This window comes from Pomacea canaliculata, linkage group LG5 (genome assembly GCF_003073045.1).
Source record: "Pomacea canaliculata isolate SZHN2017 linkage group LG5, ASM307304v1, whole genome shotgun sequence".
NCBI classification, from domain to species: Eukaryota; Metazoa; Mollusca; class Gastropoda; order Architaenioglossa; family Ampullariidae; genus Pomacea; species Pomacea canaliculata.
In genome coordinates this window covers 18,340,814-18,360,535 of record NC_037594.1, presented here as the reverse complement: position 1 = coordinate 18,360,535, position 19,722 = coordinate 18,340,814, and the positions used below count along the sequence as shown (strand labels likewise).

The 19,722-nt window shown below is 36.7% G+C and overlaps 2 protein-coding genes across 2 annotated transcripts in view; both read right to left on the bottom strand.

Annotated features, from left to right (window-relative positions):
* Positions 1-54: 54 nt before the first annotated feature.
* LOC112564045 (protein SERAC1-like) lies at positions 55-19,411 on the bottom strand. Its single transcript, XM_025238611.1, has 15 exons — positions 19,345-19,411; positions 19,148-19,231; positions 8,720-8,746; positions 7,258-7,386; positions 6,741-6,859; positions 6,183-6,359; positions 5,271-5,384; positions 4,764-4,968; positions 4,488-4,638; positions 3,903-4,038; positions 3,366-3,463; positions 2,936-3,033; positions 2,229-2,411; positions 1,822-1,968; positions 55-792 (listed from the first exon to the last, which is right to left on the bottom strand). Exons 1-15 carry the CDS (start codon positions 19,409-19,411, stop codon positions 581-583), a joined length of 1,947 nt encoding a protein of 648 aa, XP_025094396.1. The 3' UTR covers positions 55-580.
* The window catches only part of LOC112564044 (neurofascin-like), a 56,814-nt gene continuing 49,725 nt past the window's right edge, over positions 12,634-19,722 (bottom strand). Inside the window, 1 exon segment of the mRNA XM_025238610.1 lies at positions 12,634-19,720. Within this exon segment, the coding sequence (XP_025094395.1) occupies positions 19,591-19,720 (130 nt within the window). The 3' untranslated portion in view covers positions 12,634-19,590.

The window sequence follows — 19,722 nt, the reverse complement described above, 5'->3', positions numbered from 1 at the left end:
CAAGAGGACTAGTTGAACACTGCTACTCTGGACACAACCTCTAAGACTGCAGCATAATAAAATTAGAATTTATTTCCATGCAATTTTGATGAAAATCAAAATAAACATTCATGCTACCATTTCAAAATTTTAATGTAATACGACTTTAATAACAATACCAAAAAAACTATACTGCTGAAAATCAGAGCAGAAATCTTTAACAAATGTGGTTTCTAAGTTGAAGAAAAAATGTATGCACCAGTTCTATAGTATTCATAGAATACCTATTCAGTCGGGGCATTTTAACAAACCAGCACAATGAATAAAGGTACATTACTTAATATTAAAAATAAGTACATCCAAATGTGGGAGTGATGTGGACGCAAGCAATAGTTTAAAATTCTTAATGCTGTTAAACATGCAGACCTGTCTAGAAAATGTTTGAATTAAAAAAAAATACTCCTGATAAGTAATTTTGCATTTGTAGGATACTGAGGATCAATGTGCTATTCACGTTTAGAATCCTGCTCAAAATGCTACATATCTTGTAAAATGTCAGGAGATTTCAGCCTCTGCAAATGTGACCGACCTAAGAAAAATGTCAAGAAATTTTTGTATTCTCATCGTCTTTTGTTGCATGTGTTTCTTCTGTATCTCCCATCACACCCTGACGAATTCTGTCCATGAGTGATAAAAACATGCAACGCTGAATGAAGGCCAAAGTCTGCTCATACAGTACACTCTCACGGCTGCTGGGTTTACAGATGTTGATGTGATTGAGAGGCATGGTTTGAAATTCGCCAACACCTGGATCTATGGAAGAAAGCAAAGCACATCAGTGACACTGTGGCCAGCATTATAACTGAACAATCTTGACACCATATGGCTCACATCACAGTCTGTATTCAAAGGTTCTATTGAAGACTAAAATAAGGATAACGATTAAATTTCTGGATGTGTTAAATTGTTTTTTAAATCATAAAAAAAAGTTTAAAAAACCTTGGTCTACAGGGTGCACACAAAGTCCGTATACTCCTATCTTTGGGAGGATTTTGAAAGCTTATATGGTTACTTCTAAGAAATCCACCTGGTACATAAGTAGTAAAGTCTGTTATTCAGCCTTTACAAAAAACGATTAACCCATAGGACTTGCTTCACAGACCGTTGTAATACTAAGACTAATGCTTAAGGTAGTGTCACGAAGGCGAATCAATATTTCTTCTTGGCTGTACCAGGTGACATGACCATAGCAGATAAACGGCTTCACTACCTCTTTAACCATCAAAAAGCTGTCTCTCCTGACAGTGAGATAGCATGTGCCTGGCGTTTGACCTTTCACGCTGTTAGAGGGCAGTTGTTTACCTTACTAGTGGAGTGCTCTGCACGACATGCACATGCTAGCTCACTGTCAGGGGAGACAACTTTCGATGATTTTTAACGAGAGCGTAATCTAAGGTCACGTCATCTGGCATTGAAGAAAGAGAATTTGCTGTCAAAATTTTATTGTTTGTCCATTTCTATAAGCAGACTCAAGAATGTCACAAAGGATATCGCTTGAGGAATCATTTTTCTGCAGCTACTTGCTTGGCAGTGTTTAGTCGGTTGTTTCCAGGTAGTAATTTAATATTTTTTGATCTAGTCTGCCTTTCTAAAATGGCATCAGAGAGCAGAGGTTTCAGGTCGATCCTCAGCGCTAAAAGCACTACATTAGGTAGATACAACACATGCATTTTTTTACATATAAACTGGAAATTTTTTTTTTTTACTAATATTCGTCTACGTTGAAAAAAGAAAAACTAAGAAAAAGGTATTAGATAGTGAGCAAGCAGATTTAAGACACACCACTGGACTGAGTAGAAACCAGCAGAATCTTGGGTAATGTCTTGCTTATCTTGGTCTTCAAGGTTTCACCAAAACTCAGGCATGGAATATTCTTGCGTCTCACAAAATTCTGGAAATGGCTGTGCAGTCTCTGCAGCTTCTTAGAGTCTAGGCAGAAGAAAATGATAGTGGTGGTGATAATGAAATTAGTAAAGTTAAAAACAGTACCATGTACTCTGTGTGTGTGTATGTGTGAATTTGTGCATGTATGTACAGGACCAAGAAAAGTCAAATCCAGAAAAAAGGACTTCAGACAAACAAAATACGTTAAGACAAGGATAAAAATAAACAACGGTTACTCATGAATGGAAATCTGCTCATCAGTCCTTCTTGTTCCTAATACACACAGACACATAGCTTTTCTTTACCCCTGCTGAGTTCCTGCACCTCAACAGATGGGTACAGGAGATAGTGGGCCTGGCTTGACAAAGCAGCCCATGATAGTCCATGATGAGGTACTCCATAGAACAACAGTCCACAGGTGCTGGTCTGTATGGTTGAGTATCTAGTATCCCCTTCTGCAAGTTCCAGCATCTGCTTGATCAGCAGTCCTGGAAAAAAAAAATGCAAATCAAAGACAGATGGTAAAGTAGAAGTAGAAGCAACCACATTAAGGACGAGCAGGCACATATGACTGCAGTAAGAACAGGTAGGCAGAAACGACTACAGCAAGAATAGCATCACTGCTGTGAAGGATAACTATGCATTTGTAATAGCTCAGTAGATCTATCCGACTATAGTTAATATAGCTAGGCATGCATGATCAACATAAGAATAGCAAAGCAGACATGATTACAATATTTATAGCTATATAGATAGATATATTTACATGCATGATAGCTAGGTAGAATTATATTACCAGACGGCTGGGAGGACAAAAGAAAGGTAAAGATGGGGCATAATGGACAGAACCCGAGGCATGTGAGGCAGGTAAGAGGGTGAGGAAGACATACTATAATCACTCCACCTTAGGTGAGGTACACATAATCACCTAAAGGAGACAGTTGGGCAGAAATGATCAAAATAGCATTATATTAGATACTGACATACTTTTGGTCACAAAGACCTGAGTTACCTCCCATGGAATGTCCAACCCATATGATGGGCCTTGAGCCCACCCCAGCCTGACGAAGTTTCTCTAGCATGTCTTTGCTGCGACCTTCCAAAGTTCGTCTTGAATAGCAAGGTCATTTAAAAACAGAGTGTAAGTAGAATTGCTCAATGAGAGATCCTCCACCTTTAAAATGAGTTGTTACTAATCGTGCCTTTCAGAGAAGCATATTTGTGTAAATACAGTGTAGACATTTCTCTAGATCCTATGCCAGTTGGAATTTTTATATAGCTTTCTCAAGTTTGTGTGCACACATCCACACAAAGTACCCATGCATACACATGCAAACACACAAACCCACATGTATGCACAATTAAACACATCCACTTGCACACAGAGATGACACGGAAATAATTCAGCTACACTGTGATTAAGTCAAGGAAGTGATTCATACTTGTCTCTGTCAGAACCCTGGCCACTCCAGGTGCTTAAGGATGTGTCATAATGAAGGCTAAGTATTCGAGCGTGTGGACAATCTTCAGCCAGCCAGTCCTAAAACATGTGACACATATTCTTTAGCCAGATAATACATGAACATATGCCCTTAGACATCGCCAAAGCATGTAATGGTGTAACCCTCATAAGGATTCCTAAAAGTACTGATGCTACTGCCACTCTGTCACAAATGACTGTAGATCAATGGCTTAAACTACAGTTTAGAGGTCTTCTCCTTGGCGATCCACATAATGAATTGAAAGTTTCAAAGATTAAATTTAAAGCTCTAAGATTTCAAGACAAGCAGAATATTAGGGAGTATGGTTCCATCCCTAGCATGATTCTACATGAATTTATTAAAATCCTGTAGACATGCATGCATGAACAAATCAAGAGTCTACCCCCACATCTACATAACTTTTTTGCAACGGTTGTTTATTCTGAATATATATAAATCTATGAAGGGTGCTGTCGATCTTATTAAGCATATACAAACCTTTGGCCAGCAGGCTGTATGCACTTGGGATGGACTGTCAGCAGGTGCAGGCACAGGCAAGTCTTGCTGTCTCCATGTCTTGATGGCACCACCCAGAAGGCCATGAATAAAGACTATATCAGCATGTACAGTTTTCCTGAAATGGTGAGTTAGGCTGCTCTTAGCACTAAGTCAGCATGAACTCCATACTAAATTAAAGAAATAGTGATGTATCTCATTGCAAAGGTGGTACATTTTTAAAGCAGCCTTTTAAAAATGTATTTATAGCAGTAATGAACCAACTGCGGTTTTTTCATTATCTAGAGGCTTGTACTAGTAGTTTAAGCAGAACATAAAAGTGGGCATTGTACATTATAGCATGATATTTAGGTAACATTTTAAATATTATTTCATGATCAACTCACTTTTGATACATACATGGGTCTCTTACCCATCCACCTACCACACTCTACGAGGAAGCTCTTAAGTAAGAATATAGTGTGGAAAAGGAGGACATTCACTCATTCCTTTATATGTACTGGGACCACTGAAGCAAATAAGGTCTATTACAGGTCTGTACAACAAGAACACAGGATTCAAACTCACTTTGAACGGTAGAGAGGATAAAGCAGAAACACTCCATCACCAAAAACGTCTGCCGACCAGTCTCTATCAAGGTTAGCCAAAGCTCGCTGGGCTAAAAGTGCCAAAGTGACATTTTCATCCTCTGACCATTTTTTTAAGACTCCAAGCCATCCTACAAAACATCAAGTGACTTTTGACAGGCAAAGTGAAATACATACCTCTAAACAAAAGCAATCACCTATGACCTCATACCCGCCATTGATATATATATATACATTGATATATACAAGTAGTCACCTGCATGAACAACAGACTGGTGCACCTCAGACTCTGAGAAAGCAGCAAGATTGCCAAGAATAGCTGCTGTGACTGCTGCGACTTCCTGGTCAGGCTTCATTTCATTCACTCTCTGTAATGTGGCTAGTCCATGATTTCTCATAAAAACAGCTGCTTGTTCTTGCTTCTGTGATTTGGGTTTTAAGGAAAAAAAAAAAAAACTTGCCTGAATGGACATCATAAACAGACATATTTAGCAGTCTTAAAAGAAACAGTGTACATTTTCACCACCAGCTATATTTTTATGGAAAGTCAACACAATGGACGACACAGCTTAAAGGAACGCAGCGTTCAGACTAAAACCTTGAAATTAAAACTAATATGTCATTCTTGTTGAAAATGGGATAAAATGCTTTTCAGCAAGATAAATACATTGTGGAGAAAGTTTTAACACCATCTGATTTTCTGAAGAGCCCTATCCATAAGAGAACAGCCACAACCCACTTGGTTCATGTTGCAGAAACTTACATTAATCAGTCTCTTGATGGTGTGGAGAAATATCAGTTCTAAGTTTTCCGCTATAGGCAAATTTCTGTCAATGGTAACATCAAGCGTTGAACTGTCAAGATACCAGAACATATCCTGGAACAAATTCCAGGTCTCAATGTAAATATGTTGCTTTAAACATTTTGAAATGTTACAGCTAAACAGGCTACGAGTTAAAAGAAAAAGCAAATAGCACATGGTCTGACATGGATCGTAAATGACTGGGTTTTAGTTTTGGGTTTTAAATGAATCGTTAACTTATGATGTCTTAACTACATGTCTAAAACAAAGCTGCATACTGGTTCTTAGAGGCAGCCATGATTAATTCTATTTCGCAAAGAAAAACAGATAATTTATGACATAGGAGGAACCATTTAACAAGACAACCATTCTGTCATGCCAGTCTTTTCCACTTTGCTCAGCCATTCTTTGTTGAATTCAAGATCAAAATTAAACAGTGCTATTCTCAGAGCCATGATGACAGCATTTAAATGATCACTTTAGAGACTGAAAGTTAATGCAATCTGGATGGATTTGATAACATAGCGGTCTCCTTAACAGAGATATGTTTTAGATGCAACTGTAAGTAAATGACTGTTTGCAACCCAAACATTTCAGCAGAAACAATTTACAGCATCAGTATCTATTATTTAAGCCCAAGATGCCACTTCACTTGCCTTTTCCTTTGAAAAAAAGAAACAGCTCTTAACTGAAGTAAATTGCCAAATACACACAAACACACACATGCACGACTGACACCTACTGATAAGTACAAAAACATAGTCAAACAACTATGTGTTGTACTGTAGTTGTTATGGAGCAAACTAACCACTGCTCAGTCTCTCACTCTTTGGTTAAGTGGTTTTAAAAAGCAAAATCCATGTCTACAGACACCTTCTCATCTGCTGTAGGGTCCTTAGTCTCAAGATAATGCTCAGCCAGCATGCAGGCTTTCCTACATGTATTCTGCTCAAGAGTAGTTTGTTGGGGGTTGGAGGTGTTAATGCATGTCTCATCCTCGATATTACAGAGAACAATCAGCAGATTAGCCAGCTCTTCTGCAACTGTTTTCTGCAGCACACAATAAAAGATAAGACTTTCAGATCAGATCTTTTTAAAATAAAAACATTGGAGAGTTTAACCCTATCCTCCAAAAAAGAATGCTGAAGAAGAAAGCAATATTCACCCTGAACGAGGTAAATGTTAATTATATGCAAACCTTTATGTCAAAGCTTACTTCATCAAAAAATCATTTGGACAAGTAAATAAGCTGTCATATTTGATTGTTATATTTTTAAAACCTACAATTTTCTTCACTATACTGAACATCTTTTCACAAAAAAGGTAAAATAATTTGAATTATTATAAAAAAGTAAGAAACCAAACTGCATAAAACATATTGCAGTTTAAACAAAAATGAAGAAATGAGCAATCTTATAGTTTGATAAATACCTTGGAAGGCACTAAGGCTGGCTGTGGAAGAAAAAACCTGGGATCACTGCCCTGGGAATGAGCTAAACCAATCAAAGTACGGTAATCTGCAGCTTGTGCCACAAAGCGATACTGGTATGCTGCCATGATGAGAGTCAAGATGCACAAAAATTATGGATCTCTGCTAGCATACAATGCTTTATTTCTACATAATGAAAAATATTACTCAAACTCACCCAGGCTTTCAGAAATATTTTAATGGGTCATTAACATGCCTAAAAACATTACAATGCAAGAGTGAATACTATGTCACTCATGTCCACAGATGTGGCTAATCAACATACAATCTTAGTTCTCTCAATGATGATGTGAGGGTATGTATACGATTATCATGTACAAAGCTCATCCCAGATACAAAAATAAACTGCATAGCTTTATACCTTTAAATATCAAGTTATTTTACCATATTAGTTTTGTTCAGTCATTAATAAAATACTGAAGAGAAAGTTTTTGCAACAGAAGAAATCTGCAGACTTACACTCCCATGATTTTTCACTGGCTAGTAGCCTGACACCTAGCAGTCGAGTGGACTTGAGTTCTGACTTACATAAATGTAACAATGTCCAAGCATCAGTACTTTTAGAATGAAGCCATGGAATCCAGAATTCTGAAAATATAACAAAAGCACTGTAAAATTTGGAGAGAAATAATAGTAATGATGAACACGTACATAGTGCTTTTTCAAAATAATTTGATGAGAGCACTTTACAAATAAGAGAAAATACAAACAGACCAATCCTAAGGAAACTTACATACACACATACACTCATTCAACTGACACACCCACAGAGTAAATACAGACATAAATTATGCCAGGACATTGAGGGTGAAGTTGTTCTTGAAAAAATAGTACATCTTGAATTTGGACTTGAAAGGGGAACAAAGAATCAGCATGATGAAGGCTGATGGGTAATTTGTCGCAAACTGATGAGGCTTGATAGGCAAAAGACCTCTTTCCATGTCGTGGTCTTAGTGGGACTCAAGTGGTGTCAGAAGATGGAGCAGCTGTGAGGGAGTATAAATGGGAGTTCAGGGAGGTATTGAGGACTGGTACCAGAAATAGTGGAATAAGTCAGAGTGGACAGTTTTTGGGCTTTATGATCAAAGACTGCCAACCACCAAAAAGAGCAAATGATGGGTGTTATATGTTAATAATAGGTGTTACATATTGAGAGGATTTGTACAGGATTTGTAGATACAATGAGCAACAATATACTGGATCCTTTGGAGACTGTCAGGAAGATTCTTGGGAATATCACCCAAAACAGAATAACAATAGTCAATCCTTGAGAATGTATCAGGGTAGACAGGGGTTGATGGACTAGTCTCACCACAATAATGAACACAAGTCAGTATTATTGTGGGTTCAGGTGCTTTTATTCTAATGCAGGTTGATGGTTCCGGCTAATGCGAAGCATATACAGAGCAAATGCTTAAACTCCTTTGTGATGTGATGCTACCACCTCTACGCTGTCCCTTCCAATAGCTCCTCCACCTCCTGTATATGTTGCCTCTCTCTCTGTGCTTGTATGCGTATACCTTAATATTCAATACTGTCATAAGAATACAAAAGCACAAAGCAACCTTTTGATTGTCTTAGCAGTAAGATAATAACTGATAAAGCTGTGTATCATCAGCAAAACTCACACGTGACTTGGCATGGAGAGAGATGACATCAAACAGAAGGGAAGAACACAACACAAAAAGTACTGGACCCAAGACAGACTCCTGATAGTACTATCCAACCATCTACAACTTTATTCTGTCAAATCAAATCAGCTTGAGTAAGATATATGTCTTTCATCCATTTGAAATTACATGTAATTTGACTAGTTTTGAAAATATTCATGCTCACTAATACCTCATCAGAAAGTATTTTTAATGAAATTTGTAACTGCAAAATAACAAAAAAAAATAATTTGAAATGTTCAATGACTTACCCTTTTCTATCAGGTGTGCCTTAGAATCTGAAAGATAATATAGGGACTATGGAGATGCTGGCCTGCAGTCAAACCAACAGACATGGAGGACAAGTGCTTGTTCAGTGACCAAACCTCCCAAAAGACTACTGCAAAACTGTTTCCAAAAAAACAAAAAAATGATTGCAAAAAGAGAATAAGAAAAGAAAATGCTTTATACATTTTATAATCATACTAAAAAAATGTGTGTATGGTTGAGCAGATAACCAAGTAGTTACAGGACTGGCAACTGAACCAAGAGGCAAATCAGTTCGACACCTGCATGGCACAGCAAACTTTGACAGTTGACCCAGCTGTCAAGAATGGGCACCTAACTTCAAAGAAAGTTGGGGAAGGAAAGGCAGCTAGGGAGAGAAGACTGGCACCACCCTCACATACAGCTGGCCCTAAGAAAAGTGAGGTCTCTTACATCACACTCTCCAATGACCTAAAATATGTTAAGGGACGACCTTTACCTTATGTATGTTCACAAAGGCAAAGGCACCTATACATACACACCCCCCTACAGTGATGGATACATTTACAGTAATTATTAAAATCAATAAACCCATTGCAATATTTTGGGCTGGTATGTGCCAAAAAAAGAACATTCTTTTAATTTAAACACTCTGCAAGCAGTAAAAGTGCAAGTCTACTCACCTAACAACGGATGTCACCAAAATACTCAGAGCCCCTAAAGAAACAGATCAACACAAAATAATGACTTAAAATTCTGAAAAAACAATATTTTCCCAAAAAATATTTTAACCTCTGTGTCTCTGTTTTATTATTTTTAAAAGTTTTCTTGAAAAATATTTAAATGGATACTACAAATAGGATCTTTAATGTTGCTGAAGGCTATGCAAATCTGGGAGATTCTTAAAGTCTATGGGAAAGCACACTACCTTTCAATCTTATAACACATTGCAGCTAACAAACTTAAGATCTCAAACAAGTAATGAAAAAGTAAAATAAATAAGAAGCTTATGAAATTTTTTAAAATAACAGAATTCACTTTATGTTTTAAAAAAAATATTTAGATGACAGTTTTACATAAAAAATTTCACCTCTACTTTAAATTTTTTATACATATAAGTTAAAGAATAAATTTAATCAAAAGCAAAATTTAAAGGCTATTCTGCAGTTTGTAACATATGTAAAAATGATATTTGTAACTTATGCAAAAAAGTTAAAATATAATCATGAAGACAAGTCACTGAAGATCTCAGTACAAGAATGATGTGTACAATTTTAATAATGCATGCTATTTTCAACAGGCAGAAAAACTGGAAGAAAATGCCTTTTTACCCCTTTTTGATATATATGCAAATTTTATCTTCTCTTCATGCTGAAGTGTTGCAGAATTTGATGCAGGGCATTTGCACCAAACAAAATGGTTTGGAAGGTGACTTGAAAGTAGCAGTTTCTGAACTGCCTTGTGTGCAGTAACCAAAGGAGCAGGCTCCAAGCAAAGAATTTTTTGCATGCAGGAACCGATCAGGATCATTACTCTTCAATTATCAACAAGACCTGACCTCTTGTGATGAACTGTATCATTTCTCACGCACACCTTTCTTGATGAATCTCAGTTACCACCTATTTAAAAAAAAAAAACTCTTCTAAGTATTCATTTTAAAATTCATGCATCAGTTAAGCCCCAACATTGTGCAACTATGGTTACACATGCAAGAATTAATGGGTACACAATGATGAGTGCCAATGACTGGCCTGACCATCAACATCAAGAAGACGGAGGTAATGCGGGTCAACAACAAGCAAGAAGCCTACAACTTCATGGGGAATGTATTATAGAGTCTGACCGTTTCACCTACCTTGGCAGCATAGTCAACAAAGATGGAGGTACAGATGAAGATGTAAGAAGCCGAATAAACAAAGCCAGGCTTGCATTCCACACCCTACAACCTATCTGGAACTCCAAGGCTTTATCCTTACACACCAAGATCCACATCTTTAATACAAATGTAAAGTCAGTCCTTCTGTATGGATCTGAGACATGGCATGTGCAAAATGCCATCACCAACAAGATACAGACATTCGTCAACAGATGTCTTCGCCGCATCCTCAACATCAGATGGCCCGAGAAGATCTCCAATACAGACTTGTGGGAGAGAACCAACCAAAAACCTGCCAGCCAAGACATCAAGAAGCAGAAGTGGAGCTGGATTGGTCACACCTTACAAAAGCCAGCTGACAATTTAACAAGACAGGCTCTGGGCTGGAACCCACAGTGGAGGCGCAGGGTTGGGAGACCCAGACAGACATGAAGGAGCTAGATCAGTCCACAGACAGGTGGAGACATCTGGCATGACATGGTCCCAACTGGAAAGGGACACCCAGAACCGGGTCCGATGGCGTGTGTGGTTGCGGCCCTATGCTCCACTGGGGGTGAATAGAAGCAAGAAGAAGAATGATGAGTGCAAGATAGAAAATGTAACAACAATAATAATATATTAATTTAGTAAGATTCTTGTATTTGAATAATAGTCTAGAAGATACGCTTTCGTTTGTTAACAATTTTTTACATGCATTCTTTATCAAGAATATTTACCCAGTGATTTGTGCAGTATTTGCCAATGGTCAGCTGAGGAGGGATCGATCGACTTGTTTTCACTAAAGTTAAACAGTTTTTATTTATGCTTGTGGGAAAATAATTGTTAATGAATCGTCATAATGTGGAAATAAGATGATGATGGGCTGTAATCCCAAGTTCTTAACCTCTCGTTGTTAGATTTGTAAAGACAATAACAAATAAATAAATAGAAAACGTAAACAAACTGCAATTTCTCAATTCTAGCCAATTGTTCTCGAACCTTCGACTTTCCCTAGATTATTAAACTTAATCAAATTACTGCATACGGCAAACTAATCACAGCAGTAGCTGCGCATTTCTGACGTGGAATTTGTTAATGCGCTGTAGCTTTCCTTCATAAACTAAAATAGTGTTACTATCAATCAAGGTCTCAGTGTATTACACTATCACATCCGTAAAATCATGAAATTATTCATCTTACTCCGCTTTCAAATGTAATCGTATTTTTTTATGAGTTTGAGTTTAAAGGTCTGTGCTTCTTTCAGTCGTACGATGCACCTCAAGTCATTAAAACTCAAAGGGAAAGAAAGTCTTACAAACTAATCGATCCTTTCGGTTGGTACAGTATTTTGGAAATGACAAATTCAAGGGAGAGCAGTCTTAATCCATCCAGTCAGTAATCTGAGTTGTCCGCGTCATCGTCGTCTGCGAAACTCTTCGACATACAATATTAATTTTGTGGTTCCTTGCCCTTGTCCCAAATAACATTCAATTGGAAAGACTCATCAAAGTCAACTACAACATCTTACTATGTAGGTAGCAATCTGACAACTGTCCGCCTCGTGTCTGAGGTGACCGTTCAGAACCGATTACTTAATATATTTTATATATATATTAAAAAAAAAAGGCCGAGAAGCGATTCAGTTTTCAACATTGTGAGATATATAATACTGCGTGCAAATAGACTGGGTGTTTGAGGTGCATGCTTTTCGCTAAACTGGACCATGGAGCAGCCAGTTGTGATTGTACCCATGTGTACATGTACTTGCATACCTGAGGTAAACTAAGTCTGGGGGAGGAAAAATCACATCTTGATTTAACATCTGTCAAAAAAACTGTGCTAGAATTATGTTTATGCGTTGTTTCATCTGCTGGTGATTAAGTGAGTCTAGAAGTTGCAGAGGCATCTGTCCAAATCAGTGTCAGATGTGTCATCGTCAGTGTAAGTATAGATGACTTGCTCTTTGGCTCCTTTGATATAAATTAAAAAAAAAAAAAAACACTCACACAACCTGGTCCTGATTTTTTTCTCTCTGTCAAACTCCCAGTTGCAAAACAGCCAGTATAATGAATAAAGCACAAATTTATTAAAATTTGTTTGATGTGAAAGAAACTGCACAGAGAAGACACATGAGCCTCAAAAATTGATGGTAGAAACAAAAGTATCCCAGTATGAATAACCAGATCAGTATACACACTTTGCTAACCAGTTAATTACACAGTGAATTAACAATAATGTATTAAAAAAGGAATTAATATATCAATAGATTCAAAAGCATTATGTTATTCTTATTGAATCCAGTAACCGATGGTTATTTGGACTTCATTTATTTTTGCAACACAAAAAGACACAGCTGAAACTGAGTCTAAAATGAAAAAGAAAACTTCAGGGAGGGCCTAGCATGTTGAAAAATTGTCAGTATCCTCCAAACTGAAATAAACCATCTGCATTTGTAATTGCACAATGTGTGTGTGTGTGGATCTATACCGTATTGTGTCCAATCTTAATGTACTGGAGAAACAATGACCTTAATAACCGCCAGTCAAAGGTATTTAGAGCAAGCGTGTAAGAAAACAATTTATGGAAACTGACATCAAGTCTCACACATCATGAAAAGTCTGCAATCAACTCTGTTGTGGAACATCAGCCTGTACCTTGTGTTTGTTGTTTCTAGGTTTTCTTTCTTACTCATTGTATTTTGTCTTAGGAAGGCACATAACTGACACTTCGCTGGTGTGTGAGCATGAATTGGAAACAATACGGTAACGCAGGGAATGGGGTGTTGGTTCAGATACCATGAGCACAAAATAATGATTACGAGGAGTAACATAACTGTATTATGACCATGTCACTGGTGGATCTAACAACTACTGCTTACAAGACACTGTACATGTTCTACAGTAGCAGCCAATCATTGAAAGCGGATGATTTGTATAAGCATGTCACATGGTTAATATCAGAGCATGAGAGATGATTTTCAGCAGATTTTGTGAAAAATAACATGACACCATTGCACAGTAAAGAGAACATGGCAATCAATGATGAACATTTTCCCTCTGACACTCAAAATGATGATGGCAACCATGTTCCTTCAAAGAAGCTGCTGGGAAAAAAGTATGCCTGTAAAAGCTAGAACACTTGTTGCAGATGGCCTATTGACATTCTTCCTCCAAGAGATTAAAAAATATACAAATCTGCAGAATCAAGGCTCCAAACATTCCTGGAGTGCTAAAAATTATTTACATATTAGTACTAAATATAATGATCACACAATTCTTTTTTGGATGGAGGCTCTCTTTTAACCCAAAGAAACCCTTTGCTCACTTCTAAATGAACAGTTCACTATAAAATTCAGTCGCCAACATTGGCATCTGAACATAGCAAAATTTTTCAAAAAAATTTCCATGACATTACCTAATGTAAGAATGATGAGTATACATCCTATTGAGGTATGCAGCCTCTCCCAGCCAATAGGAAGAAAACAAAATCTTGTTAATCCATATTCACTCTGCACTGTCTTATTACATGAGATGAACACAGAGTGGAGTAGTGTCTCTGATGAACGGATCACCGTGGAAATCAGTGATGACATTGTTAAAAAATAAAAATTTTTTTTTTCACTGTTCACAATATTATGTTTAAAAGTTCAAAAGAATTATATAGCTCTCTCCCAACCTGACTTAATCTTTAAAACAGCTCCAAGCACTTCTTTAACTGCCCAAATATCCACTATTTCTGCAATGCTGAACATGAAAAGTTCAAAAAGGATGAAGCATATTGGAATTTGAAGAGGATCATAATGTAAAGATATCAAAAATAAAAATTGTCAGTGAAGCACATGCTTGGATGAAAAGGTGTTTTATAGCATACATACCATCAAGTTGAGGATTTAAAAAAAAAGATCTTCTATTATCTCTGTTGAATGCATTATAAAAGCCTGACAGACATTTGAGTAACAAAGGGAATATCCTTGGTGTAGAAATGATGATAACAGATTGTGGATATTTGACAGGAAACCAAAAAGCCTCAAACAGTACACTTTTATCATTTATGGGACATGACCTAATTCCACTTAGAATCTAGTGGCCATGTCCAACAAATCTGACCCTGCCTATAATTACAATAACAGCACATTTTATTTACAGGCCAGAAGAAAATGTCACAAATGTGCTTTGGAAACAGACACATTTTATTAATGGTTTGCATGAAGAAGTGGATAAGTAGAATTAGACACTGAAAGACAAAAGGATTGTTAACACAATACAAAACAGATCTTACAAGTATCAATAAGTCCCTGATGGAAGCTTTACTGTGAAACCCACTCATGTTGTATTTTACCCAGCTATTTTCTGAAGAATGCAGTATGTACATATCAAACAAATTGCCTTCAGTCAAGTGAAATATAAATTTATTCTTACAAGAACTGTGGGAACATAAAAGGGCAATTATTTTTTTCCCAGCTGGAATAAAAGATTGGAACAGAGAGGCACTGGTAGAACAGATGCGACTGAAGGACATCCAATGTTGATAAAAAATATACAGAAAAGAGAATTGAACATCATGCACTAACAAACCATGTGCTGAGAATTTACATTGTAGTGTATGTAACAAATCTGATATTACACATTTATACCAGTACTAATAAGCAACAATACAAGGGTTCTGTAGCACATGCCAGGTATAAAGGATGTCATCTGTAACATGCATAGCAAAAAACTCAGTTGCCTTCCCCTTAAACTCAAATTTACTTGCTTCATACATCTAATAATGTACATCAGCATAACATTCAGATCTTTGTTTCCAGCATTAATATTTAAGTACACACATCGTTCCTTCACTCATGCGTCTTACATCTGGATGTGGGTTCACAATATCATATGTTAAAAAAAAAAAAAATACACAAGAATACATTAACTTTGGAGTGGACATTCAGAAATGGATTTCAGTATGATGGATAAAAATCCTGATGAAAAAAATGGTGCTCAGACTACAAGAAAAAAAAAAAAAAGACTAGGTTTATCTTGTTTTCACACAAACTGAGGAACTCTGTGTGAACTAGATGTTCTAGCTTACAGCTATAAAATGATTTTCATGTTTATTTATTCTGTTTATTTCAAAGAAAGTGTTTATGATGTAATAACTCATTTTTAATATTTACATGTATCATAGAGATAATTAAGTATGATGCATAGCATCTTGCTTTAGAACTGTTGTTAGATATCATTCCTATGACTTACTGATATAGTAGTTGAAGATCTGCTTTTAGGGAAACCAAAATAATACTGAATTTTTGGCATGTACAGGACATTGCTAGTCTGACTTTTAACTTAAAAACTAAAATATTTCAGTTAGTAGTTAATATTTAACTCTGCCAAAGACCTGCTCATGTATCAGATCAGAAACCAATGCCCCAAGATATAAATCCATTTCTCCAGGCTGTTCTGACCTGTGCACAATGTTTAAGAATGCAAAAATGTATCCTTGAGTCTGCTTGGCACATGCTTATGGGTGAACCTCAGGATTTATTATTTTTTAATGAATAAAAAAAGGTGGAAATATTACAACAAAGACAACGAAGAAAAATATGGCTTTAAACAAGATTTACACGATCACTCAAGGAAAAACTGATAAAGATGACTATCACAAATGTAAGATGTTTAAGGACAAAGAAAGACATTACTGGTGAGGATGAAGATTCAAATCAAGATGAAAGGAAAAATGACAAACGTATGACAAAATCTATCAAAACATTTGGAATCTTCAATGTTATAAAAAAATGAAAACATACAAAACCAGACCCCAAAATGAGGCCAAGACAGACTACATGAAGCATGAGGTATGAGGTGGTAAGACTGACATATTGCACTCAATGAATAATTCTTATGCAGCAAAGAAAAATCTGCTGTGGAATGAACAAAGCACTTTCACTGACTGATGCCATAAAGCTACTATTAACAGGAATAACAATTTTCTCTTTTTGACATCCCCATCACTCTGCAGCTAAACTATTACATTATTGACTCTAGTAACTTTTCCTGCATGGTCAAAACTAGAGTGTAAACAAAAAATGCAATAAAACTTAAATCTAAACTTCTGTTATTTGATGACCTTTAAATCAGCAAATACAACATTATTACTGATGGATTTAGGGTGACTCCTGTCAATCAAATTATAAAGTATTAATGTTTAACAAATGTCCAATATATTCTCAAAGTGAAATAATAACAACAACAAAGTCTGGATTTTTTGCTGTACAACTCTGTACACCACTGAATACATGCAGACCAAATTATTACATTTTAATGACAGCAGCAATTTTTAACACACCAAAGGTTATTCTGTTTTGAGATGTTTTTAATGGTCATGTGTAGATTTGTAATGTTTAGATGTAATCCTCATCCTGAGAATAAAAGTAACTTAGATATTACTACTAAATGAGTCTGGTCACAACATTCTGGGGCATGACAAGTTATGGTGAAACAACTAATTATATTCTAGCAGTGGGAACAAGGAATTATGCAAAAGATAGGTAGCAAAAACTATCAAAATATGGAGCCGATTTCATGTTGAACAGCATGAAACATCACAACCAACGGCACAACTGTGATATCATCAGCCAAAAATAAAACCACATAAGCACATTCTTTCTTCTTCATCTAACACAAATGGTAGGTGCAGATCCATGCAACATACATTATAACTAGCTTTTTTTCAGAAGATTATACACTTCCACAACATCATACACCGGCCAGTGATTGTATAGCAACAAAGAAAATGAAACTTAAACTACGCATATGAGATTCAGTTTGCAGAACCCAGTTTCTTTCACTCCCTAATAAAGAGCACTAATCAAGCAGGCAATCAAACAATCACTTTGTCGTGTCAACTTCTCTCTCTTTCTACCTTATATACATTCTCACACACACTTGCTTGGATTCTCTCTTCTTCCCCTCCCTCCAAAACCCAGAATAATTATTTTACAAAAGATTGGATGGGGATGGGGCCAGGTAAGGACCATATAGATGCTCCAATAAACATAAATATGTATAAAAGATTAAACAATCTCCCATGTAAATGCTTTTTAAAACCTCTCCAAAAGTTCCCGGTCCAAGAAGTTCTCTAGGACAAACCTAGTACACAACGAGAAGGAAAGCATTTTATTATAAATTGACTTGTATGGGTCCATTTTAGTCTACAGACTAACATATTGTACTAGGACTTAAACCAGTGAAATAATTCACATCTTTGCTTTTGACAAGATGGCAGCAAGTGGGATTACAATGGCACATAAGCTGCAGAAAAAAGATGGGCAGTACATACACAAAAGGTATGGCAGTGTACTTTATACCAGCGTAAAAGTCCTCCTTCAGGTCTGAATGCGGCCTTGTCACAACATGGATGCTGCACATCCACTGACCAAAGTATCACTACAACAATTGAAGCCTTAAACAACAATTAATATTCCAAAGGTACCACTTTTTTCCAAAATCAAAGCAACTATTCCACATTATTATTTTTCAATATATATGACAAAAAAATTCACATAAAGCTGTGCCACAACATGATTCATTTGAGAACATTTTTCTAAAGTTCAAAAGTTTTGCTGACGGTGGGAAGAAGTCAGATCTTGACGTTACTATCAAGTTGTGAAAATCAAACTGTCATGTGAAGATGATGTTTGTCTTACTTCATGGTATCACTTTCAGTGGAATTTCCGCACGAAAGAGAGGACATGGTGTGGCTCAATTACAAAATGAAATCCAAGCATTTTGGAAATAGTAAACACTATATCAGCTAGATCAGAATTTGCATCACACTCCTTGTGCTGCAATGACAGCCAATGACATCATCAGCCACAACGAAATATTATTTCAATACAGATCAAGAAAAATCCCTTAGGAAAAAACACAATTATGTGATTAAAATGGGATCATTTCCTTAAATAAAATTACTTTGAAAAACAAAATCATCAAAGAAAATTACAGTGAAAAAAATCAGTCCACAGTTTTAAAGGATGTGCATACCATCCATGACACTGGAGAGTTGTCGCCACCTGATGAACGGAGCATCCTGCTTGCTGGGCAAGCGATCATGTCATGAAAATATAATACCAGTGGTGCTGGCCATTTATGACTAGCCGATGACCAAGACATCATTTGAGGTTGGCTATGTGTGACCATCTAACATTGCTTGGGTAACACTTGATTCACACAAACTGTTTCACAGACTTAAAAGCTGTTTCAACATGACTCTTCCACACTCATGAAAAATATAGACACCATTTCAAAGACCATTCCCTGTTACCTGCAAATACAGCTCTGTTTTGTTCTTCGTAGTGTCCCTTCTCTATACCCACTTCACTGCAGAATATTTTCACTATCTTGCAGAAACCAAAAAGTTCACAAATAATGTTGCAGTTTATATGTTTGTAAACCACTATTTGTGCTGACAAGCTTGCTTGATAGGGGAAGAAGAAAATCAGTTTATGAAATCCAAACCAGCACTGATGCATGCTTCCCTACTCATTTACTACCTAACCTGTCTCGATCTTCTCAGTGTTTCCATATTTTTATCCTACAGTCATATTCAGCAAGGATGCAGAGTTTGATGTTTATTCCCATTGCTGTCTTCTTTGGACTAGCGTACAGCACAATCTCAAAACCTGATTAAAAAACACCCCTAAATCTTGCAACTACTGTCCAAGCTTGCAAGCTAAGTAAACAAATCCTGCTGGCTTAATCAAAGACATGTTTATTTGTTCTGTCAGTTTCTCACTGGCTTCAAAAATGTGTGGCCATAGCATTGCAGCTGCTCCAAGCTCTGGGTCTAGGACAGTTGGCATGTCAGTCGATTTCCTTGCAGCAAATGTCATGGCATTAGAATTGACTAGACTGGCAGTCCTCAGAGATGTGCCCAGATGCTGACTGGTTGACTACAACATGGCTAAAGTAGCTGACAGGTGTGAACGGGGCTGCCATGCTTTCTTTTTTGAACAGAGCAGTCCCAGAAATGAAGACTTTACTATACAATGGAGGACATGGCAGATGCATTAGGTGGTTCCCCACCCTCAGCCTTTCCAGAGCCATATTGGCCAATGAAAGAGCCATCTTCGTTGAATTTTGTTGGGTCAACATCACCATAGTCTTCTAGGCT

Coding starts and splice junctions, on each gene's coding strand:
- LOC112564045 (XM_025238611.1), bottom strand. CDS start 19,411: ATGCCAACTGTCCTAGACCCAGAGCTTGGAGCAGCTGCAATGCTATGG. Junction 6,860..7,257: donor CAGTGAAAAATCATGGGAGT/GTAAGTCTGCAG, acceptor TCATCATGGCAG/CATACCAGTATCGCTTTGTG. Junction 6,360..6,740: donor CAGCCTTAGTGCCTTCCAAG/GTATTTATCAAA, acceptor TGTGTGCTGCAG/AAAACAGTTGCAGAAGAGCT.